Source organism: Schistocerca gregaria, chromosome 5, assembly GCF_023897955.1.
Source record: "Schistocerca gregaria isolate iqSchGreg1 chromosome 5, iqSchGreg1.2, whole genome shotgun sequence".
In the NCBI taxonomy this organism is placed as follows: domain Eukaryota; kingdom Metazoa; phylum Arthropoda; class Insecta; order Orthoptera; family Acrididae; genus Schistocerca; species Schistocerca gregaria.
This window is the reverse complement of record NC_064924.1, coordinates 255,011,659-255,037,370: the sequence shown is the minus strand read 5'-3', so window position 1 is coordinate 255,037,370 and position 25,712 is coordinate 255,011,659. Positions and strand designations below refer to the sequence as shown.

The 25,712-nt window shown below is 43.1% G+C and overlaps 1 protein-coding gene across 1 annotated transcript in view; it reads left to right on the top strand.

Annotated features, from left to right (window-relative positions):
• LOC126272183 (pickpocket protein 28-like) overlaps positions 1–25,712 on the top strand; it is a 268,820-nt gene that overhangs the window by 132,073 nt on the left and 111,035 nt on the right. The window contains exon 7 of the mRNA XM_049974837.1: positions 22,458–22,728. Coding sequence (XP_049830794.1) covers positions 22,458–22,728 — 271 coding nt within the window. The remainder of the gene's footprint in view (positions 1–22,457; positions 22,729–25,712) is intronic.

Below are 25,712 nucleotides of genomic sequence, written 5' to 3'. Positions count from 1 at the left end.
CTGGTACGGATCCCACATTGATGAGCAATACTCAAGTATAGGTCGAACGATTGTTTTGTAAGCCACCACCTTTGTTGATGGACTAGATTTTCTAAGGACTCTCCCAATGAATCTCAACCTGGCACCGGCCTTACCAACAATTAATTTTATATTATCATTTCAGTTCAGATCGTTCCGTACGCATACTCCCAGATATTTTGCAGAAGTAACTGCTACCAGTGTTTGTTCCGCTTTCATATAATCATACAATAAAGGATCATTCTTTCTATGTATTCGCAATACACAGGCAGTAAAATTCGCACTTTGAACCAAAATATTATAACTAGCCACGTAGTAGCGTGTTGGCACACCTTTGCAACGATTGGTACGACAGTACCTTATTAGAACTGCGGAAGTATGTGGCACCAAACTTCTACGAACAGGTGACGCGGTTAATTACGGGCTAGTGGCTTATAAACGTGGAACTGGTGCCCCATTGGGTGCCACATGTATCCCATCGAATTCAGGTCGGACGAGTTTAGTGGCCAAGACATCAGCGTTTACAAAATTGTTAGACTTTCGTGGCCACTTGATTACAAATTGGCTGTTGGCTTCTGTCTCGGATCCTTCGGCCGACGTTTGTTTGATGATTTTATTATCATGTCTGTGTATTTCTACAGCTTCTGTGAACAAGCGGATGTGATAGCTCTTGTCTACAGCAAGAATTTCCGTGACGGCGATTTTTACTACGTGGTAGGGAATCAACAGCTGCCCTTTCTAGACGTGCTGGTCACGAGGGATGGTGAAAACTTGGGTCACAACATGTATCGAAAACCAACACACACGAACCGATGTCTCCACAAACTGTCAAATCACCACCCGAGCCAGGAAAGAGGCATGATTAGTACGCTCCTAACGGGAGCACGTGGAAAGCGTTCTGAGGAGCAACGGGTGTTCCACCAGTTACTTAAGAAGTGTCATTGATCAAACACATGCGGCCGTGACACATAGGAAAAAGAAATGTCGGGTACAGCCTTCGTGCCACACATTCGCAAAATGACGGACAGAATCGGCAGTATATTGCGCAAACACCGTGTAAAGACTATTTATAAACCGACAAAGAAGATCAAAGAGTGTCTCAGATGCCAAGGGAGAAAAGGGACCCAATTGCAATGTCGGGAATATACAGCATACCATGTAGACGCACAAAAGTCTCTGTTGAAATGACGGGACAATCAGACCTAACGGCACTGCATGTTGGGGCAGGTGGAGAAATCGGCCGTGACGGAGCACGCGCTGTTTGAGACCGACCACGTCCTAAAATTCGCCGACACAGAACGCACAGCACATGGTCGTCGACTCGTGGTTTCAATATCATTCAATGAGTTTCCACAACTGCTGACGACAGTAGCAAGCGAACAGCCTACTAGCTTTGCCGTTTCCGAGATGCTGGTAGTGACGTGCCGTTGTAAAAATAGCTTATGTCAGTGGATTTCTCCATCTGCGGCCCGTATCATCTCTAGAATGAATCGCCATTCGCTCTGCTCTCTTTAAATACTCTCCTCCCTGCTTAACGTGCCAGCAACGGCAGCTAGAGGCATTCATTCTCGAGGCGGGCAGTGGCCGTAATGTTTCGCCCCATCGCAGTATCCGTATATGTTTCCACATTCACTTCACAACCATAAATGTATTTTCCATATTTCTCGTAATAACATTAGTAGTCTTCAGAAGCAAATAGCCATTGAAGACCATCTGAATTTCAATCAATACCACTTTCAGCCATGCCAAAAAAGCGTCTATACATAATCTCTGAAAAAAATATTTTGTTAGTGAAAACAGGATGACAGAAAAGGGCAAACACTTGAATATTATTACGTTGTTTTGTGGAACAGAATTGGAATTAAAAAATAATTCAAAATGTTGCTACTTAGTTAATGACAAAATACTCACGAAAACTAAACTAAACTCCGCCTGAACAGGCCATGAAGGCCCAACGTTACCGACCGGCCGCCGTGTCATCCTCAGCCCATAGGATCCGGACAGGGAGGGGAATGTAGTAAGCACTGCGCACTCCTGGCCGTATGTCAGTTTACGAGAACGGAGCCGCTATTTCTCAATCAAGTAGCTCCTCAGTTTGCTTCACAAGGGCTGAGTGCCCCACGTTTGCCAACAGCTCTCGGTAGACTGGATGAACTCCCGTCCAAGTTCTAACCCAGCCCGACAGCGCTTAACTTCGGTGATCTGACGGGAACCAATGTTACCATTGCGGCAAGCTCGTTGGCAAAATACTCATAAACTTCCCATTAAATTACAGATTTTACAGAAAATTCAATACGGACTAACTTGTGTGTTGCACACATTACCTGTTCAAGTGTGTGTAAAGAGAAGTCGAATTTAACGTCCACAACCCTTACGTATATTCATCAGAGATAAAATTAAAATCTTCATATCACAGTAGGTATAAGACATTATGAATGTAGATTTCTCACATGCCGCATAGTTGAAGTGGCTCTGAATGTTAATCTCGGCGAATTCAGGATTTTCTTGCTGGAAGGGGGAGGGGTGGCGGAGCTATGTATAAGTTTTAAAAGGATACAGTTTTCCCCATTTAATTTCGTCCCGAAAATTATCGATATTAAGCAAACAGTCAAACGCAAAAGAGCTGCTAAAAATTACATTTAGCAAGTACACTGACGGGAAAAAATCGCAGCACCAACAAATAATTAATGTATAGTAATGAAATTTCGCGAATACATTTGTCTAGATAATATATTTAAATGATTAACATTGCAGATTTAAAGGTTAATGTATTACTGATGTCTGTGTTGCAAGAAAGGTAAGGCGACGTTTCCTTTGTCAGCAGCTCGAAGTCTTGTTGTTAACATTTCCGACTCTCGATCACGGGGTCATCGTTCGATTCCTGGACAGGTCAGGAACTTTCTCCGCTCGAGACTGCGCGCGCGTATGTGTGCGTGTTGTTCTCGTCGTCATTTTATTGACGCGCAAGTTACCAAAGTGGCGTCAAATAATAAGGCCAGCAACACGTGGCCGAGCTACCTAGAACGGGACTCCCGGCCAAATATGCACAGTGCATTTTGACGTTCCTTCTTTAACACAGTATTTTCACGGATACCAGGATACACAATATGGATCACGAGGTGTATGCCATGACGTATTGTGTTGTTAATTCGTTTACGGGAGGAAACAAAGTTGTTTACTGCAGAGTAAATTTTTATTAATAACTAGCTATTGAGTTTTTATATGGAAAATAATGGTTTGCTGCGTCATCGCAGGCTGTACGAACCACAGCAGGCAATAACGAACCACGGCAGACAAATAAGTACCGCGCTGTGTGATCGCGCGGTTTGAGGCGCCATGTTACGGATATATATACTTTACGTTTATTTTTGGTGTCTTTGGATCTTACGATATTTAGACTCGCCACAATAAGCGTGTGAACAGTAACCCATGTATCCGTCAAGACACTCCCTATTTGCTCAGGATTATTTGTTGCTAAGAGGCCAACTCTACTTTCGCAACAATTTACGCTGGACGAATAATTATTGTTGAAAATACTTCTTTCGGAAATCTTTCGGTACGATATCGTATGATGTATTGTGCCTTCGGTCAAGAGATTGAACTTATCGCCATCTGTAATTGTATGTGTGGAGTACCTATTTGAAACGCATAAGCTCAAAAATGTCTCTCAGCACTATGGGACTCAACATCTGAGGCCATCAGTCCCCTAGAACTTAGAACTACTTAAACCTAACTAACCTAAGGACATCACACACACCCATGCCCGAGGCAGGATTCGAATCTGCGACCGTAGCGGTCGCGTGGTTCCAGATTGAAGCGCCTATAACCGACTAAGCTCGTCTTTGACCTGTTCAGCAACTCATTCAGATGCTTGGTAAAACGAACCAGTTAGTAATCTGTTCCAGTTGTCAAATATAATCTATCCATACTAATTCACAAGGACTACCGACATAAATTTCACTACAAGGTAAATTACTACCGACAGCAGTAAACACTCCGCCAGCAACTGTATTTAATATAGTATATCCTTTATGAACACGGTTCAGTCCTCACTAGAAGTTTCGGCTGAATTCATTGACGGCTGTAGCCTGCTTTCCATACCTATAATGATTTGAGCTTCACTGCTTTCTGTTAGCGATTAGGTGTGTGCCGCGTGCCATTAAGCTTCAACGCAGCGCGGCATGGTGAGTGGCCTACGGTGACGTCACAACTGGCAGCCCGCCTGCGCGTTACCCCTACCGTGTATTCTAGCATCCCTGAGTACTCCTCCGGGCTGCTACCAGGACATTTGTCTCGATAATTCGTTGTGTACACAGACCTCGGTAATGTTGTTAGTGCTTCATTGTCTGGCAATTCTGAGGCTTCTTTGATTTTTCAGCTCTTTGTCTCCGCCCTGTACAATTCCTTCTAAAATGTACTCTAATGCTACAAAAAGCTCACAGTACGCGATTTTAGGCGTTCTGTAAAGAGATGAGGCGAAGGAGAAGGTTTTTACCAGTAGTAAAAGAGAACGAACTGACCGAGTGACTGCACATAACAATTCTGCACATAAGAATTCTAGCTGTAGTAGAGAATGCACCATGACTAAAAACATTTATTTAAATTGCAGAGATGTCTCGTCTTTGTTAATCCACCGAGTTCCCCCCCCCCCCCCCTCCCTGTCATAAATAAGTATCGTGTCCTGTCGCCGTTCTTTAATCGTTGACAGATTGTTTCAGAACGTCATTACGTCTAGCGGATGTCCTAAAGAAGCTTCCGGCAGATTTTACTATCCGTATGCAATTACTGATAGCCTGCATAGCAAATGCATCAGCTGAGGCTATGTTTACATAGTGGGCATTGGAATGTACATAAACAGGCAGTGGGTATAATTTTCTAATGACAGCTTGTGTGCTGCGTAAATGACCGCTCATGGCCGTTGCTGCGTCGTAGCCCTGACTCACCAAAACATCACAATTAATACCTATTAATTTCAAACGGTATAATATTAAGTTCGCCAGCCCCTCCCCTGTTAAGTCTGAAGCATTTATAAACATGATGTAGTCTTCGAGAAAACGGCTCAAATGGCTCTAAGCACTGTGGGACTTAACATCTTAGCTCATCAGTCCCCTAGACTTAAGACTACTTAAACCTAACTAATTTAAGGACATCGCACGCATCCAGGCCCGAGGCAGGATTAGAACCTGCGACCTTAGCAACAGCCGGTTCCGGACGGAGGTGCCTGGAACCGCTCGGTCACAACGGTCGGCGTAGTCTTCGAACACAAACATAGTTGTTCTGTTCTTGGTTGGTTGGTTGCTTTGTGTGTGTGTGTGGGGGGGGGGGGGGGGGGGGGGGGGACGAAACAGCGAGGTCATCGGTCCCATCGGATTGGGGAAGTATTGGGGAGGTAGTCGGCCGTGCCCTTTCAAAGAAACAATGCCGTCATTTGTTTGAAGCTATTTAGGGAAATCACGGAAAACCTAAATCAGGATGGTCGGACGCGGGTTTCAACCGTCGTACGGCCCACGCCATCTCGCTCGGTGCAAAGTCTGGCGTTTCGTCAGCAAGAATGGAGAAGCGTTTAACATTGTTCTCTTATACACTACTGGGCATTACAATTGTTACACCAGGAAGATGACGTGCTACAGACGCGAAATTTAACCGACAGGAAGAAGATGGCTGCGATATGCAAATAATTAGCAGGAGCGCCTGCGATGGTGTACTCAAAGACGAATCTGGGTGCACGAATGGCAAATCGTCATTTTTTCGCGTGAATCCAGGTTCTATTTACAGCATCGCGGTGAACGCACATCGAAAGCGTGTATTCGTCATCGCCATACTAGCGTATCACCCGGCGTGGGTGGTATGGGGTGCCATTGGTTACACGTCACGGTCACCTCTTGTTCGCATTGACGGCTCTTTGAACAGTGGACGTTACATTTCAGATGTGTTACGACCCGTGGCTCTACCCTTCATTCGATCCCTGCGAAACCCTACATTCCAGCAGGATAATGCACGAACGCATGTAGCAGGTTCTGTACGGGCCTTTCTGGATACAGAAAATGTTCGACTGCTGCCCTGGCCAGCACATTCTCTAGATCTCTCACCAATTGAAAACGTCTGGTCAATGGTGGCCGAGCAACTGACTCGTCAGAATACGCCAGTCACTACTCTTCATGAACTGTGGTATCGTGTTGAAGCTGCATGGGCAGCTGTACCTGTACACACCATCCAAGGTCTGTTTGACTCAATGCCCAGGCGTATCAAGGTCGTTATTACGGCCAGAGGTGGTTGTTCTGGGTACTGATTTCTCAGGATCACCCAAATTTTGTGAAAATGTAATTACATGTCAGTTCTAGTACAATATATTTGTGCAATGAAAACCCGTTTATCATCTGCATTTCTTCTTGGTATAGCAATTTTAATGGCCAGTAGTGTAATATCACCATATGTTTGTGTAACTGGTTTTGAATACTAGTGATGATGTAGTGTCCGGTCTTACGACCGTATTGAAGATGCCTTTGCAAAACCACATCGCCAGCTTCAGCTCGGAACCTCAGAAGATAACTCAAATTCCAACCATTTAACTCGCCATCGTGTGACATTAAATTTCCAGAGTCGTGTTCTCCGCGTGGAGCCAGTTCTGGCTGGCGACACAGATTCACAGAGAACACAATTGACAAAATCGGCTTCCTACAGTTAACATCTTGATGTGCTTTTCGCTGTTCATTTGATGCATAACAAATTTTCCTTTTCTTCAGCTATCTTCAAAAAACTACGAGCGAAGTCCAACACATTGTTAATGACGTATTGTCTGTGCATGATCTGAAAAATTTTCTAGAGATTCTTTCCAGTAAGTGTAGGGCTGTGTTGATAAAAGTGACAAGGTATTGTTATTCACCTTTCCCGAGACTAACTAGCTTAAAAGGAAGGCAACATATTCAAAACGCTCTTTGCATGTCTTCAGCTATGCCAACCAGGAGTACCTGAGAAGCCATCATTTCTAGAAAGTACCGGGAATACATAGTCTTCGCGTCGCATCCACAGGGATTAACTAGTTACGAACGAGCGTGTGAATCACATTGTGTTATTGTGCAATAAAGCACATACCTGGCATGAAATGCTTAGCGTAAAGTAATCGTTTTAAGGTTTCCAGTAAAAAATTGCTTCTATCCTTAGAGAAGTAAATATGGTTTCTTTAATCTACGGGTGTTTGCTTTTCGAAAAAATTCAAAATTTGGAAGCAGTTAAATGAAATTCAGAGCTTTAGATCGGTCTGCAAAAAGCCCGTTGTCACTGGTCAGCTCCTTGTCAGGTAGTCAACGGCACCACCCGGTTTGTATCAGGAACGCGATAGGAGCAGTGCCAAATACGCTAAGTGTAAGACCGCAAAATGAAATGATGGTATGGCGTTATCGGTCGGGGGACACAATCTGGAGTTTCTCTGCCGCCTGGTGCAAGCCTATCTCACGCCAATTCAGCGACTTCGCTTGTCTTCGAGGTGAGATTATATGAAATGAAGGGACCTAAGGATTCAAAGAACCGACCCGCACACAGGACAAGGCATATACCTGCAGAGACATTGACCCCAGTTCTTACTAATACTGTTTGGGACGGGTGACAACAGAAGGGGGGGGGGGAGGTTTGAGCACCCAAAACCCTTACATCCATGGGACCGACGACCGTAGCAGTCTGGTGCCTTGAATCCCCCAAACCAACCAACCAACCAACCAACCAACCAACCTTACATCCATGATGTAAGGTCTCTGATTGGCGCATCGTTTCATTCCACTGCAGTTACATCCCAAGTATTTACAAAGAGTTCGACGTCTCACAGTTAGATGCCTTTGGTATTCTTTTTCACAATGGTGGCCAATTGTCGGTGAGTTTAAATGAATAACTAAAAAGCGGACATTAATTTCCTTTCGCTAAATTCTACCTAGCCTAAATAATCGAATTTTCCAAAATCCTCTTCAAAAGCAGACCAGAAAAAGGTGTTATCTTACAACTGTAAACTGTGTTTTAACTCACCACAGACACATCACAGACGACACTGCGCTGCCGGCCGGTGTGACCGAGTGGTTCTAGGCGCTTAAGTCTGGAACTGCGCGACCGCTATGGTCGCAGGTTTGTATCCTGCCTCGGGCATGGATGTGTGTGATGTCCTTAGGTTAGTTAGGTTTAAGTAGTTCTAAGTTCTAGGGGACTGATGACCTCAGATGCTAAGCCCCATAGTGCTCAGAACATTTGAACCATTTTTTTGACACTGTATTGTTATATATCATGCACAAAGAGGGTCAGCTGTGTCTCGCATGAGCGCTGTTTCCTAAAACCGTGCTGATTTCTGCAGATGAGTTTCTTTAGAAAGGTCATTATGTCTGAACACAAAATATGGTCCATGATTCTACAACAAATCGATGTCAGTGAAACTGATCGGTAATTATGTGCATCCGATTTTCTACCCTTTTTGTAGATTGCTATGGCCTGGGCTTCCTACCAGTCTCATGGAACTTTCCGCTTTTCCATTGATCTCTGATAGATGATGGATAAGAATGGTGCTGTATTTGTAGTATAGTCAACATATCATCTTACGGGGATACCGTCTGGGCCAGATTCCTTCCTGGCGTCTAAGAATCTTCTGGCTACTTCACTTTTTTTTGGCAGGCAGTATAAAAACAATCATCAACAAGACTGAATAAATTTGAACGTAGGAACGTTTAGAATTAGAGTCAAGTGTCCTATTCTCCAGGTAACTTAAGTTACCTTCTACATTATTCTCTTTGTGCTACTGTTTAATGTCCTTTATACCTCGGGATTGTTAAAGTACTGAAGATGAGCTAACTCTGTAGGTGCCAAGCACATGAAGTTAAGTCTGCGCCGGTGGTCATGTTGAAACTTTTTTACAAATTTTGTCTGCAAAGATCGAAATAGCCACGAGATGCGTGACAGAGTGCCGGCCGGAGTGGCCGAGTGGTTCTAGGCGCTTCAGTCTGGAACCACGTGACCGCTACGGTCGCAGGTTCGAATCCTGCCTCGGGCATGGATGTGTGTGTCCTTAGGTTTACGTAGTTCTAAGTTCTAGGGGACTGGTGACTTGAGAAGTTAAGTCCCATAGTGCTCAGAGCCATTTGAACCATTTGCGTGACAGAGTGACTGGACGAGGATGCCAATTAGTGTGTCTGTCGCCGCGCGAGGTCGAGGGCAACGACTGCCCCGTAATCTAACGGACATGGCTGCAAGCATGCATCTAAGGAAGGTCAGGAACAGATTTACATCGGACGTTAATGACGCCATCTGTAACCTTATGACCTACCACGGAACAGCAGTCTGGGCTTAGATGGGTAAAAGAAAGCAGTGGACGAGTAAACTTACACACATACAACTTTTCTTCAGACTGTCTTTGCTTCTTCCAATTCCTTCGCGCTTTTAGTATCAATCCGCTAACCTCTAATTCTGTAACGTCCCCTTAAAAAAATTATAAATGACTGTGCGAGTAAACTTCTACGTTATTTGATACAAAAACAGCTGAGTAAAACTGAACGTACTCAGACATTTCTCTCTTTACTTATCCTGATCATCACTAAACTCACACATAATATTTATAGCGTAACGCAAGGTGACTTCCAACAATCCCTACAAAAGAATGGCCCTGACTAACAATAACCAGTACCTTTCAAGAATCACTCACCTCACAAAAATCTTCGTTACTCGAACTACTGCAATAAAGCGAGCGCCAATACTGCCAGCTAAATAAAGATTCTAACTTCTGAAGGGACTAACTGCTGATAGGCATAGTTGGCAAATGAAATATTTTGAAAGAGAACAAACAATGTATCTACCTTAATAGCGTTCAAAAGTCATTATATAATTTTGTGACATCCAAATAAACAAATTTCCTTTTTCTGACGGACACACGTCCAGATCGTCCGCTCAAAACTCTGACATCTGTCTCTCGACATCCACTACTGCTGGCGGCTCACCTCCAACTGCACAACGCTACGCGCTGTTCACATCCAACTGCCCAACACTATTATGGCGAATATTCCAACAGTGCCAGCCAGCCACAGATTACACACAGCACAGTCAGTGTTTTTCATACAGAGCGCTACGTGCCTACTTTCAATTCTTTGACATTCTAATACCGCTACTTTTATCTCCCCCACTTATTAATCGAAGACATATCTCGATTAACAGACATTTTCGAAGTTAGGTGTTGAGCCGTCTGTAACGGCGAGTTCTCACTCTTGTATCATTTGCGCTGGCCATCTAGTGTCGGTGAGACACATTTCAGAGATGGTGAATACCTTTAACGAAAAAAACTAAAGGGGACGCCAACTGGTAGAATTTTGCACAGAGCATATTTGACCATAACTTCCGTTTTAGGCTTAATATTGAGGATTTTTTTATCTTTTTACTATTTTTACGGGCATGTGACGCCTAACAATTTCAGATACTTCACCGTTTCGTAAATTTTGTTAGTACAGTAGCATCGTAAGTCAACTGAGGTGCTTCTCCCCACACCTGAAGGCTCCTCTCCTCCCTCTGTCCGTTCTGGCCGAGTATGGCTGTGCGTTTGCATTTATCCATGGCCGGCGGAATGATGTCCAACGGCGTTCTATTTTGGGAAGGGGAAAGTAGTTCTCTGGCGGCAGCTAATACAACTGTCTAGGAAAATAGAGCGGTTTGAAGGTCTCGAGGTGGGCCGACCGCTGTGGAGAGCGGTTCTAGGCGCTTCAGTCCGAAACCACGATGCTGCTACGGTAGCAGGTTCGAATCCTGTCTCTGGCAGTGTATAGGACTGATGACCTCAGATGTTAAGTCCCATAGTGCTCAGAGCCATTTGAACCATTTCTCGTGGCGGGAGCACGAATAGTTTCCAGTTCATGAGCTTCATCTGTGTGGCGATACTGGTGTACACAGCAGATAGTATCCTCATGTAACTTAAAAGATGAGGATTAAATAAAGTTAAACAAGTGTGAAGGGGTAAGGGCGATTAGGTGGCACTGACGGCATTACGATAGAAAATGACATTGTGAAAGTAATAGACTAATTTTAGTATTTGCGGAGCAAACTAACTGATGATGACAGAAGTGGATGTAAATGGAAATTGAAATACCAAGAAAAGCTTTCCTGAAAAAGAGAAATAAGTTAGCATAAAATATAAATTTCAGTTTTAGGAAGACTTTTCACAGTATTCGTGTGGAGTATAGACTTATCTGCAAGTGACGCATAGACAGTGAACAATACGGTGAAAAAGACAGTAGAAGCTATTGAAGTGCGGTGCTCGATAAAAATGCTGAAAATGAGATAGGTTAATGAAGCTTTTTTTTTGTTTTTGGTCATCAGTCTTCTGAATGGATGGTTTGATGCGGCCCGTCACGAATTCCTCTCCTGTGCCAACGTCTTCATCTCAGAGAAGCATTTGCAACCTACGTCCTCAACTATTTGATGGATATATTTCAATCTTTGTTTTCCTCTACAGTGGCTGAGTAGGCAGTTCCCAGATGTGATTCATTGTAGATATCGATTATCGGCAAAGCCCTGACGAGCTGGGAGTGGGACAAAGGATATTTCCAGTTCGAGCCTTAACCTTACACAACTAACGGAAACCTCCCAAACATCCTGTCCGGGATCGATGAGCTGGAGCTATTTTTTCCTCTACCCCAAACAGTAGAGCGGACTGTGTGATGCCCTTCCCATTGGAACGCTCGGTTCTTTTCAACCAAATACCAGGATAACTGGCAGTGCGGGAGAGTTGGGTTGTTTTGTTGTTGTCTTCAGTCCTGAGACTGGTTTGATGCAGCTCTCCATGCTACTCTATCCTGTGCAAGCTTCTTCATCTCCCAGTACCTACTGCCACCTACATCCTTCTGAATATGCTTAGTGTATTCATCTCTTGGTCTCCCTCTACGATTTTTACCCTCCACGCTGCCCTCCAATGCTAAATTTGTGATCCCTTTATGCTTCAAAACATGTCCTACTAACCGATCCCTTCTTCTAGTCAAGTTGTGCCGCAAACTTCTCTTCTCCCCAATCCTATTCAATACCTCCTCATAAGTTACGTGATCTATCCACCTTATCTTCAGAATTCTTCTGTAGCACCACATTCCAAAAGCATCTATTCTCTTCTTGTCCAAACTAGTTATAGTCCATGTTTCACTTCCATACATGGCTACACTCCAAACAAATACTTTCAGAAACAACTTCCTGATACATAAATCTATATTCGATGTTAACAAATTTCTCTTATTCAGTAACGCTTTCCTTGCCATTGCCAGTCTACATTTTCTATCCTCTCTACTTCGACCATCATCAGTTATTTTACTTCCTAAATAGCAAAACTCCTTTACTACTTTAAGTGTCTCATTTCCTAATCTAATTCCCTCAGCATCACCCGATTTAATCTGACTACATTCCATTATCCTCGTTTTGCTTTTGTTGATGTTCATCTTATATCCTCCTTTCAAGACACTATCCATTCCGTTCAACTGCTCTTCCAAGTCCTTTGCCGTCTCTGACAGAATTACAATGTCATCGGCGAACCTCAAAGTTTTTACTTCTTCTCCATGAATTTTAATACCTACTCCAAATTTTTGTTTTGTTTCCTTTACTGCTTGCTCAATATACAGATTGAATAACATCTGGGAGAGGCTACAACCCTGTCTCACTCCTTTCCCAACCACTGCTTCCCTTTCATGCCCCTCGACTCTAATAACTGCCATCTGGTTTCTGTACAAATTGTAAATAGCCTTTCGCTCCCTGTATTTTACCCTTGCCACCTTCAGAATTTGAAAGAGAGTATTCCAGTCAACATTGTCAAAAGCTTTCTCTGAGTCTACAAACGCTAGAAACGTAGGTTTGCCTTTTCTTAATCTTTCTTCTAAGATAAGTCGTAAGGTCAGTATTGCCTTACGTGTTCCAACATTTCTACGGAATCCAAACTGATCCTCCCCGAGGTCCGCATCTACCAGTTTTTCCATTCGTCTGTAAAGATTCGCGTTAGTATTTTGCAGCGGTGACTTATTAAATTGATAGTTCAGTAATTTTCACATCTGTCAGCACCTGCTTTCTTTGGGATTGGAATTATTATATTCTTCTTGAAGTCTGAGGGTATTTCGCCTGTCTCATACATCTTGCTTACCAGCTGGTAGAGTTTTGTCATGACTGGCTCTCCCAAGGCCATCAGTAGTTCTAATGGAATGTTGTCTACTCCGGGCGCCTTGTTTCGACTCAGGTCTTTCAGTGCTCTGTGAAACTCTTCACGCAGTATCTTATCTCCCATTTCGTCTTCATCTACATCCTCTTCCATTTCCATAATATTGTCCTCAAGTACATCGCCCTTGTATAAACCTTCTATATACTCCTTCCACCTTTCTGCCTTCCCTTCTTTGCTTAGAACTGGGTTGCCATCTGAGCTCTTGATATTCATACAAGTGGTTCTCTTCTCTCCAAAGGTCTCTTTAATTTTCCTGTAGGCAGTATCTATCTCACCCCTAGTGAGATAAGCTTCTACATCCTTACATTTGTCCTCTAGCCATCTCTGCTTAGCCATTTTGCACTTCCTGTCGATCTTATTTTTGAGACGTTTGTATTCCTTTTTGCCTGCTTCATTTGCTGCATTTTTATATTTTCTCCTTTCATCAATTAAATTCAATATTTCTTCTGTTACCCAAGGATTTCTAGCAGCTCTCGTCCTTTTACCTACTTTATCCTCTGCTGCCTTCACTACTTCATCCCTCAGAGCTACCCATTCTTCTTCTACTGTGTTTCTTTCACCCATTCCTGTCAATTGTTCCCTTATTCTCTCCTTGAAACTCTGTACAACCTCTGGTTCTTTCAGCTTATCCAGATCCCATGTCCTTAAATTCCCACCTTTTTGCAGTTTCTTCAGTGTTAACCTACAGGTCATCTGCCCCTGGAAATGTCCTACAATTTAAAACCTGATTCCTAAATCTCTGTCTTACCATTATATAATCTATCTTATACCTTTTAGTATCTCCAGGATTATTCCATGTATTCAACCTTCTTTTATGATTCTTGAACCAAGTGTTAGCTATGATTAAGTTATGTTCTGTGCAAAATTCTACCAGACGGCTTCCTCTTTCATTTCTTAGCCTCAATCCATAATCACCTCCTATGCTTCCTTCTCTCCCTTTTCCTACTGACGAATTCCAGTCACCCATTACTATTAAATTTTCGTCTCCCTTCACTACCTGAATAATTTCTTTTATCTCCTCATACATTTCATCATCTGCAAAGCTAGTTGGCATATAAACTTGTACTACTGTAGTAGGCATGGGCTTTGTGTCTATCTTGGCCACAATAATGCGTTCACTATGCTGTTTGTAGTAACTTACCCGCGCTCCTATTTTTTTATTCATTATTAAACCTACTCCTGCATTATCCCTATTTGATTTTGTATTTATAACCCTGTATTCACCTGACCAAAAGTCTTGTTCCTCCTGCCACCGAACTTCACTAATTCCCACTATATCTAACTTTAACCTATCCATTTCCCTTTTTAAATTTTCTAACCTACCTGCCCGATGTCAGGAAATACCTCTTTTTCATAAATACTTGTTCTAGCTATCGCTAGTCTGCGTTTTATATCCTGTCCGCTTCAGTTAGTATCACTTATTTTGCTCCCGAAATAGTAAATCTTATAGAGTAGCCTTAGCGCATCATTCCGTAATATAATTCCGTCGGCACCACTTTATTTAATTTGGCTTTGTTCCATTACCATTATTTTGCGTTTGTTGTCATTCATCTTATAAACTCTTTACAAGACACAAACCATTCCCACTACAGCCGACATGTTCATCGCGAGAGAATTCATTAACTGTATTGATATTTAAATAAAAATTATATATTGTTTATTTTCCAGTCACAGTTCCACAATGGTTGTATTGTGATGTGTAGTCCCCGTACAGTCACGACGGATTACTGATGCAACTACATAGATCTGAAGATGATCCAGGGAGATCAAAAGCAGCCGTGCTGTAAGAAATTGTACAACTGGGACTGAAAAACAAATGACTCGGTTTTTTAAAAAAACTATTCATTCTGGTCTATTGCTCTGCCATGTCCGTTGCCATCTCTGACACAATTATAATGTCATCGGCAAAACGGATATACAGGGTGCTCGGAAATTCCCGTTACAAACTTCTAGAACTTGTAGATGGGAGTGAATAGATAATATTCTGGCCTGGAACCCGTGTCCGGAAACTAACCATTTCCGTCTTGCAATCGCTCCGCGACCACTTATGCAAATAACTGATTAGGCGTGACCCACTATGTCATCTATTCTACAATTCCATTCATTAATAGCCAAAGATATTGCTCGCGTAATCGTTGATGGATTCTCTTCAACGTGATGCAATACAAACACTTAGAACTCAGGGGTGCGGCGTCTTCTTGCAACACAACAGTCGCGCCTGCTGATAGTGAAGGCACCCTTTCTCGAAGCCATTGCGTAGTTGCACGGAAAACGGTGAGCGTTGCAGTCGGACTCTGTCGAGAACGATCTTGATAAAGGCGACGAGCAGCTCTTCCTGTAGCGTGAGCTTCGCCATTCAGAAGGATAAATAAATGTCGTGTGACTAGGGCCTCCCGTCGGGTAGACTGTTCGCCGGGTGCAAGTCTTGCGATTTGACGCCATTTCGGCGACTTGCGCGTCGATGGGGATGAAATGAAGATGATCAGAACAGCACAACACCCAGTCCCTAAGCGGTGAAAACCTCCGACCCAGCCGGGAATCGAACCCGGGACCTCAGGATTGACGTTCTGTCGCGCTGACCACTCAGCTACAGGGGGTGGGGGGTGGGGGAGGGGTGGGGAGGGACACTCGGAAGGTTGACGTCGGTGTACTCTGCAAACGTGACTCAGACATGTTGCTCTATCACTCACAGACACGTGAATGAGACTCGAACCAGGTAAGAGACGCAGGATAGACGTCAAATGACATCAGCCGACTCAACGTTATCACCCTTCCCCTCGCAGACCCACACCCGTCCTCCCGCTCTGTGACGTCCCTTCACATACCTATATAGCAAATATTTTCAAATGCTGTAGTACGGAGGTGGTAAATTTCCGGACATGGATTCATGTTCAAAATAATATGTGCTCCCCCCCCCCCCCCCTCTAAAGTCCTAGAAGTTTGCAACGGGAATTTTTGAACACCCTGTATTTCACCCAAATACCAGCTGAACTTTTAGTGGGGCAGGAATGGTCTCATCCGGATATATTCGAGAGGTAATGTAAAGTTCTGGCGTTTGTATTACAAAGAAGGAAGCTCTCGAGAAATCATTGGTTGGAATCGCGGAATTGGAGCTTTTACTTTATTAATGAGTATTTAGTGCACTAGTTCTTCTACGTTGTTTGGAATTAAACTCTGCTCTTGTTTTCTGCACTGAACGTTCCTATCAGAAACACTCATTTTGGTTGAATAATGACAATGAACAGACAGTACAACACACATAATCACATCTGCTACGTACATGAAACTAATCAAAAATGGTTCAAATGGCTCTGACCACTATGGGACTTAACATTTGAGGTCATCAGTCCCCTAGAACTTAGTACTACTTAAATCTAACTAACCTAAGGACATCACACACATCCATGTCCGAGGCAGGATTCGAACCTGCGACCGTAGCAGTCGCGCGGTTCCGGACTGAAGCACCTACAACCGCTCGCCACCGCGGCCGGCTTGAAACTAATCATAGCTGCTTGTAACCGCTTTTATACAACCTTTTGAAACAATATTTGTAGTTAATCTGTTCGTATCTAAATCTTACCTGATTTCCCACTGTATAGCGAACTACCAACAATATTGACTGATCCTGCCTATCAGTATTGTTTCAGTGACACTGATTTAAAAAATTAAAATAAAATACGAGATGCAACAGTGCAACCAGAAAGGCTGTAATGGGTTTGATATCGGGTGCTGAAGCCTGCGTATCTATAAAGTAAAACACCTTTAGTTGCCATCATGAATTTCAATCGACAGTCCACATACTGAAACTTCCTGGCACATTAAAACTGTGTGCCGGGCCGAGAAGCGAACTGACGACCTTAGTCTTTCGCGGGCTACCGAGCATTTGCCAGCGAAAGGCAAAGGTCAGGAATCTTCATATCAACGCAAACACCGCTGCAAAGTGTAAATTTCATTCTGAAGTCCTTATAACGCTACAAGTAACTAAATACGCAGGTTGTAGACATTTTACGTTTATACTCTTTAGAAGAACATTCAAGTGTGATATGTTAGCTTTCAATTATTAGTACAGGCTAGCACTTCTGCTAACACAGACGAAGAAAGAGATGGGATGAATATTTTTAACCACACGCAGTGTGGCTGACGTTTGGTTTCAATACTTGCATTTTCCATAATGAAATGAAGTGTTAGCATTTTCCAATTTAGTTCACGTCCGCTTGAACAAAACTGTGAAGAGAGACGTTACAACGTATGGTGCGTAAATAAGGCAATAAAGATGGCTCCCCAACAATGAGTGGTACGAAAAAGGTGTACCTGATGATTCTTATAGTTTCTGTAAATAGAGGAGCTGACAAACCTTGGGATTCACTTTTCTCTGTCAATCTATTGATAGCAGTACCATATAATCTGCAGACCCATACCTACAACAAAATTCTCTTGAAGACCAAGCACTGCCACACCACGATACATTTTTTTCTCTCTCTATTAAAGCAACTGCAAGCAGAGGGAAATGGATGCTCATGAGGCTTTATATGCATTCGAACTGAAATACTCCCTCCTAGCGTTAGAATGGCCCAAAGCTTCCGTTTGCTAAATACCATTCTTCTTCGATAGTAACTTTCTTAAAATGGTTCAAATGGCTCTGAATACTATGGTACTTAACATCTGTGGTCATCAGTCCCCTAGAACTTAGAACTAATTAAACCTAACTAACCTAAGGACATCACACACATCCATGCCCGAGGCAGGATTCGAACCTGCGACCGTAGCGGTCAGGCTAAGTTACTTATATTTTTAAAAAATATTATTCATAGGTTTGAATCAGCATCAGTGAAGCACGTTAAAAAATAGAGGTAATCGGCCTTCAGCTGCAACAAATTTTTATTAAATTAAGTCCTTGACTAGCTTCGGCAAACTGATTTGCTTTCCTCAGAAGATCATACAATTAAGCTTACACCGGAAAACCATCTTCAAGCACACTCTGGACGGTTTAGTCCTACAAAAAATGAGTATAAGGTAGGAATTTAGTGATTACCAGGGTTGGACCACAACTAAAAGCAGATTAATAACAATAAATGTACAGTAATAAACAGTTTATAAACGTAATTCGTTAAATCTTTTTACATAGTACTGTCGATCAGTTAAAAAGTAAAGTAAAAATGCGAAGATTTGATGACCAAAAGGCTTCGCATCATAATTAAAATAGTACAAAGCCACGTATGATGATTAGTACCAACAGACTAGTTCGTATAAGAAGCAACGAGCGTTAGTGTTCCTAAATGCTTACGCAGTCTAAGCACAACGAGGGCGCTCATGTCTGTAACATAAGTCAAACGAATCTGAATATCAGTCTTAAATAAATGAAACACCATTAAGACCTTATGTCACGTGCTAATCAAGCGTATAAATTTTTACACAAAAATGACATAGCTTCTAAAACGGGCCGACGAATGGGTGCAATGACTAGGTTTATTAAATGCTCTGAATAACTGGATATCACCCATTGGTATTTTTTGTGATCTCTCAAAGGCCTTTGATTGTGTAAATCATGGAATTCTTTTAGATAAGCTAAATCATTATGGTTTGAGTGGGGCAGTGCACAAATGGTTCAATTCATACTTAACTGGAAGAATGCAGAAAGTTGAAATAAGTGGTTCATGTAATGTTAATACAACAGCTGATTCCTCAAACTGGGGGGCTATCAAGTACGGGGTCCCACAGGGTTCGGTCTTGGGTCCTTTACTGTTCTTGATTTACATTAATGACTTACCATTCCACATTGATGAAGATGCAAAGTTAGTTCTTTTTGCTGATGATACAAGTATAGTAATAACATCCAAAAACCAAGAACTAAGTGATGTAATTGTAAATGATGTTTTCACAAAATTATGAAGTGGTTCTCAGCAAACGGACTCTCTTTAAATTTTGATAAAACACAGTATATACAGTTCTGTACAGTAAATGGCACAACTCCAGCAATAAATGTAGACTTCGAACAGAAATTTGTAGCTAAGGTAGACTTTTCAAAAATTTTAGGTGTGTCCATTGATGAGAGGTTAAACTGGAAGCAACACATTTATGGTCTGCTGAAACGTCTGAGTTCAGCTACGTATGCTATTAAGGTTATTACAAATTTTGGTGGTAAGAATCTCAGTAAATTAGCTTACTATGCCTACTTTCATTCACTGCTTTCGTATGGCATCATATTCTGGGGCAATTCATCGTTGGGTAGAAAAGTATTCATTGCTCAAAACGTGTAATCAGAATAATTGCTGGAGCCCACCCACGGTCATCCTGCAGTCATCTATTTAAGGATCTAGGGATTCTCACAGTAACCTCACAGTATATATATTCACTTATGAAATTTATTGTTAATAATCCAACGCAGTTCAAAAGTAATAGCAGTGTGCATAGCTATAACACCAGGAGAAAGTATGACCTTCACTATGCAGGGTTAAATCTGACTTTGGCACAGAAAGGGGTAAATTATGCTGCCACGAAAGTCTTTGGTCACCTACCAAACAGCATCAAAAGCCTGACAGATAGCCAAATAACACTTAAAAATAAATTAAAACAATTTCTAGATGACAACTCCTTCTACTCTTTGGCTGAATTTTTAGATATAAATTAAGGGAAAAAAACAACTTAAACATTAGTGTCATGCAATATTTTGTGTAATGTAATGTCTTGTACAAACATCTTTTATTAACCTGACACGTTCCACATAATTACGAAGTGTCGTTTTCATGATCTATGGAACAAGTATTAATCTAATCTAATCTAATTATGAGCTGTTGGTGGCGGCGTGGGGCGATGGAGAAGCGGCGATACACTGAACTTTCCAGTATTCTGACGTAGGGGCCGGCCACCAGATACGAGTTTTCAGCGACGCAAGTAGGTGGGCCCGCCGCGGCTGAGACATCCGACTCGATGGCGAGCGCGAGCTCCAGTGCGTATTTACAAGCTGCCTTTCCTTTTAGGAGCTCCACCTATAGCTCTTATTCTTATAAATACTTGTTGCAGCACGGCGCACCTACATTAGCAGTTTCAAACCTTAGCCAGGTAAAGGCGTAACGTACTAATTGTTGTAGTATTTTATCGCCCAGAATTTTGCTTGACGATTGCTTACCGATGCAAGCTTAATAGTACGATCTTCTAAGGATGGCAAATTAATTTGCTGAAACTAGTCAAGAAGTTAATTTGTTCTAAAATTTGTGTAGCTCACTATCTATTATATCTAGTCATAAAATGTGTTTCACTACTGCTGACTGACAGCCATGAATAAAATTTTAAACCTCTTACTTGATCAGGTAAAAAAAGCTGTCACCACTTACAGGAGTACTAATCTTAATTCTTAAAGCGAACCAGCATAATTTCTTTAACAAGCAGTGTCTTTCACTAAAATTAGCTCGTAATTATGCGTCGGCTTAATATTCCATCATACTTTCTAAAATCAGTATAGGAAATGACAACAAAACAACTGTTCGCATTGGTGTATAGAATTTATGAGTCTGGCGACATATCGTCTGACTTTCGGGAACAAAAACCATCCACACAATTCCGAAGACTGCAAGAGTTGATAAGTGCGAAAACTATCGCACAATCAGCTTAACAGCTCATGTATCCAAGTTGCTGACAAGAATAATATACAGAGAAACGGAAAAGAAAATTGAGGATGTGTTAGATGACGATCATTTTGGCTTTAGGAGGAAAAGAAAATGGAGGATGTGTTAGATGACGATCAGTTTGGCTTTAGGAAAAGTAAAAGCACTAGAGAGGCAATTCTGAAGTTGCGGTTGATAGTGAAAGCAAGACTAAAGAAAAATCAAGACACGTTCTTAGGATTTGTCGACCTGGAAAAGCGTCTGACAATGTAAAATGGTGGAAGATGTTCGAAATTCTGAGAAAAATAGGTGTAAGCTATAGGGAGAGAGGGGTAATATACAATATGCACAAGAGCCGAGAGGGAATTAGAGTGGATGACCCAGCAGAAGTGATCTAAGACGGGAATGTAGTTCTTCATCCCTATTATTCAATGTACATCGAAGAAGCAATGATAGAAATAAAGAGAATGGTTGAAGAGTGGAACTAAAATTCAAGGTGAAAGGATATCAATGATACGATTTGCTTATGACTTTGCTATCCTGAGAGAAAGTGAAGAAGAATTACATGGTATGCCGAATGGAGATAACAGTCTAATGAGTACAGAATATGAACTGAGAGTAAATCAAAGAAAAATAAAAGTAATGAAAAGTAGCAGAAATGAAAACAGCGAGAAACTTAACATCAGGATTGATGGTCACGAAGTAAATGAGGTTTAGGAATTCTGCTACCTAGGCACCAAAAATAACCAATGACGGACGGAGCAAGGTGAACATCAAAAGCAGATTAGCGCTCGCAAAAAAAAGGCATTCCTGGCCAAGAGAAGTCTACTAGTATCAAACATAGGCCTTAAGTTGAGGATGAGATTTCTGAGAATGTACGTCTGGAGCACAGCATTCTATGTCAGTGAAACATGGACTGTGGGAGAACCGGAGCAGAACAGGCTCGAAGCATTTGAGATGTTGTGCTACAGAAGAATGTTGAATCTTAGGTGTACAGATAAGGTAATGAATGAGGAGGATCTGCGCAGAATCTGAGAGGAAAGGAATATGTGGAACACAGTGAGGACGATAGGATATTTGTTAAGAGATCAGGGAATAACTTCCATGACGCTAGGCGGAACTGCAGAGGAAGACAGAGATTTGAATACATTCAGCAAATAATTGATGACGTAGGATGCAAGTGCTTCTCTGAGACGGTGAGGTTGGCACAGAAGAGGAACTCGTGGCGGGCCGCAAGTGGGGTTTCCTTTACAGGTTGCTCTACGTACAAACTGAATAACATTGAGGGATAAGCTACGACACTGTCTCAGTCACTTGACCAATGCCTCCCCTTCATGTTCTTCAACTCTTATGTTGTTCTTGCTGTTCTGAACTTCAGTGCATGTAGTGTGGTTTGATGTAGCTCTCTACGCTACGCTTTCCTTATGACCTTCGCCCCAGCAGATCCTTCCCGAAGATCCGAATCGAGGACTATTTAACTTCAAAAATATTTTAGGCAGGAGAACGTCATCAGCATCATCCATAAAGTAGGGTGCGTGCTTTCAGGAAATATGCTACTGACAGCCAATCCTAATAAAGATAAAACTTAGAAAAATAGTCAGTGTGACAAAAAATAAGGGACTGTTGCTGTTATCCGACAGATGCTGCTGCATAGCCCGGGGGACTTCCCCAACATGAAGACGCAGTTCTTCCGCATCCCGGTCGACCGCGACGTGGTGGTCAGCGTGCAGCCGCGTGTCATGATGACGTCAGAGGCGCTGCACAGCTACTCGCCCGACGGCCGACGCTGCTACTTCTCGTCGGAGCGCAGCCTCTACTTCTTCCGCTACTACAGCGAGGAGAACTGCATGACAGAGTGCCTGGCCAACTTCACTGTCCAGCGGTGCGGCTGCGCTGCCTACTACATGCCCAGTGAGTACCAGGCGCCCCAGACAATCCGAGTTCACACATTCTACCAGATGTTCTCTCTAAATATGAGTATGAATAGATCAAGCGTGTACCTAACTGCTCGACTGTTACTCAACATCATATCCTCAACATGTCGTGATTAGAGTAAAGAGCATGGCTAAAGATTTTAACCTAATGATGGGGCTTTTAATGGAAACAATATCTGTGAAATAAAACAGTTATAAATGATGAAATCATAGAATAAGTATGTCATTTCAGTAACTTAGGGTATAAAGTACCTTGCTGAGACAGACTTAAGTTTACCAATAAAGTAAGTAATTTCAATAAATGTGTGGTACAATTAATAGGATATTAAGAGGTGAAGTGGAATGATGGCAGTCCCATAGTTAACATATGACAGCGAGAAACAGATTAGACGAAAGGAACTTCGACGTTTCAGAGATGAGTCACAGATGAGATTTTTAAGATTTGTGGCGGCTATATACCCCCAGGTTGAAAACGAGATGGAAATCATTTGCATATTGAGAAGTGAAGTGAATATCTCTCTCTCTCTCTCTCTCTCTCTCTCTCTGTGTGTGTGTGTGTGTTGTGTGAGTCATAGATCACTTGACTCATGGTTCAAATGGCTCTGAGCACTATGGTCATCAGTCCCCTAGAAATTAGAACTACTCAAACCTAACTAACCTAAGGACATCACACAACACCCAGTCATCACGAGGCAGAAAAAATCCCTGACCCTGCCGAGAATCGAACCCGGGAACCCGGGCGCGGGAAGCGAGAACGCTACCGCACGACCACGAGCTGCGGACTCTTGACTGATGTCAACTAAATTTCCTACACATACCACTTATTATCTGGGAAGAAGCACTGCAAACCACCTGTCTCTCACAGGGGTTGTATTGTGGGTGAAAATGATTGATATTTCTGTGACCTCTAGGTTGCCCTGAACAACAGGTTTGTTATGTAGGTAATATTGTGTGGATGGGCACATTTGAGCTCAAAGGTATGGGAGGAGGAGATGAATACTGAGAGAAAGGAAGATGAATTGGACAAATAGAGATAGGTGTAGGAGATGGACATAGAGACATGAGAGGAGGAACTAGGCAGACAGAGAGGGGAGTGAGGATATGTACAGATAGAGGTGGAAGACTGAGATGAGCATAGAGGGGAGGGCTGCTGGAAAAACAGAGGAGGGTGGAGGAGATGAACAGAGAGAAGTTGGAGGAGAGGATGAACAGACAGATGGCAAGGAGGAGGTGGAGAGAGATAGGGGAAATGTGAGATAGACAGAGAGAAGCAGGACAAGAAGAGGGACAGATAGGTAGGGGGAGGGGTTGATGGACAGACAGAGAGGAGGAAGGAGAAGATGGACAGAGAAAGGAAGGAAGAGGGGATGGACAGATGGGTGAGATGCTCAGAGAGGGGGAGGAGGGGCAATGGTAAGAGGCAGATGGAAGCTGGAGAGGGCTAGTGGACAGGTGGAACAGGAGAGAGGAGAAGGTATGCAGAGAGGAGGAATGATGAGACAGTCAGAGAGAGGGAAGGAGGAGATGGTCTGAAAGAAGGGGGAGGGGAAGATGTAAGATGTAAATGGGCAGGACCAGTGAGTAGGTGATAAGTGAACAGAGAGAGTTGGTAGAAGGAGATGGACAAGAAGAGATTGAGATGTGGGAGAAGGAGATGGATAAAGAGAGTTTTGAGGAAAATACAGACAGGGAAAAGAGGGGGGGGGGGGAGAGAATGGACAGAGAGATGGAGAAAGAAATAGATAGGAAGAGAAAGGGAGGATGAGGAGAAGGAAATTGATAGAAAAGAGGGCAGAGGAGGATATGTGTGCATTATACGTGCTGTCTGCATCTGTGGCCGTAGCTGCACGTAAAAGGATAGAGTAAATGGAAAGCATTTACTGGGTGGTCAGAAACAGTCTGGAAAGCTGTTCGACACATTGCACCGTTTCCAAGTGACGAAACTATTCTGAAAAGCAATGCCTCCAAATTTTTATGTGAAAACTCTTATAGCTTTTTAAATACACTCCTGGAAATTGAAATAAGAACACCGTGAATTCATTGTCCCAGGAAGGGGAAACTTTATTGACACATATCTGGGGTCAGATACATCACATGATCACACTGACAGAACCACAGGCACATAGACACAGGGAACAGAGCATGCACAATGTCTGCACTAGTACAGTGTATATCCACCTTTCGCAGCAATGCAGGCTGCTATTCTCCCACGGAGACGATCGTAGAGATGCTGGATGTAGTCCTGTGTAACGGCTTGCCATGCCATTTCCACCTGGCGCCTCAGTTGGACCAGCGATCGTGCTTGACGTGCAGACCGCGTGAGACCACGCTTCATCCAGTCCCAAACATGCTCAATGGGGGACAGATCCGGAGATCTTGCTGGCCAGGGTAGTTGACTTACACCTTCTAGAGCACGTTGGGTGGCACGGGATACATACGGACGTGCATTGTCCTGTTGGAACAGCAAGTTCCCTTGCCGGTCTAGGAATGGTAGAACGATGGGTTCGATGACGGTTTGGATGTACCGTGCACTATTCAGTGTCCCCTCGACGATCACCAGAGGTGTACGGCCAGTGTAGGAGATCGCTCCCCACACCATGATGCCGGGTATTGGCCCTGTGTGCCTCGGTCGTATGCAGTCCTGATTGTGGCGCTCACCTGCACGGCGCCAAACACGCATACGACCATCATTGGCACCAAGGCAGAAGCGACTCTCATCGCTGAAGACGACACGTCTCCATTCGTCCCTCCATTCACGCCTGTCGCGACACCACTGGAGTCGGGCTGCACGATGTTGGGGCGTGAGCGGAAGACGGCCTAACGGTGTGCGGGACCGTAGCTCAGCTTTATGGAGACGGTTGCGAATGGTCCTCGCCGATACCCCAGGAGCAACAGTGTCCCTAATTTGCTGGGAAGTGGCGGTGTGGTCCCCTACGGCACTGCGTAGGATCCTACGGTCTT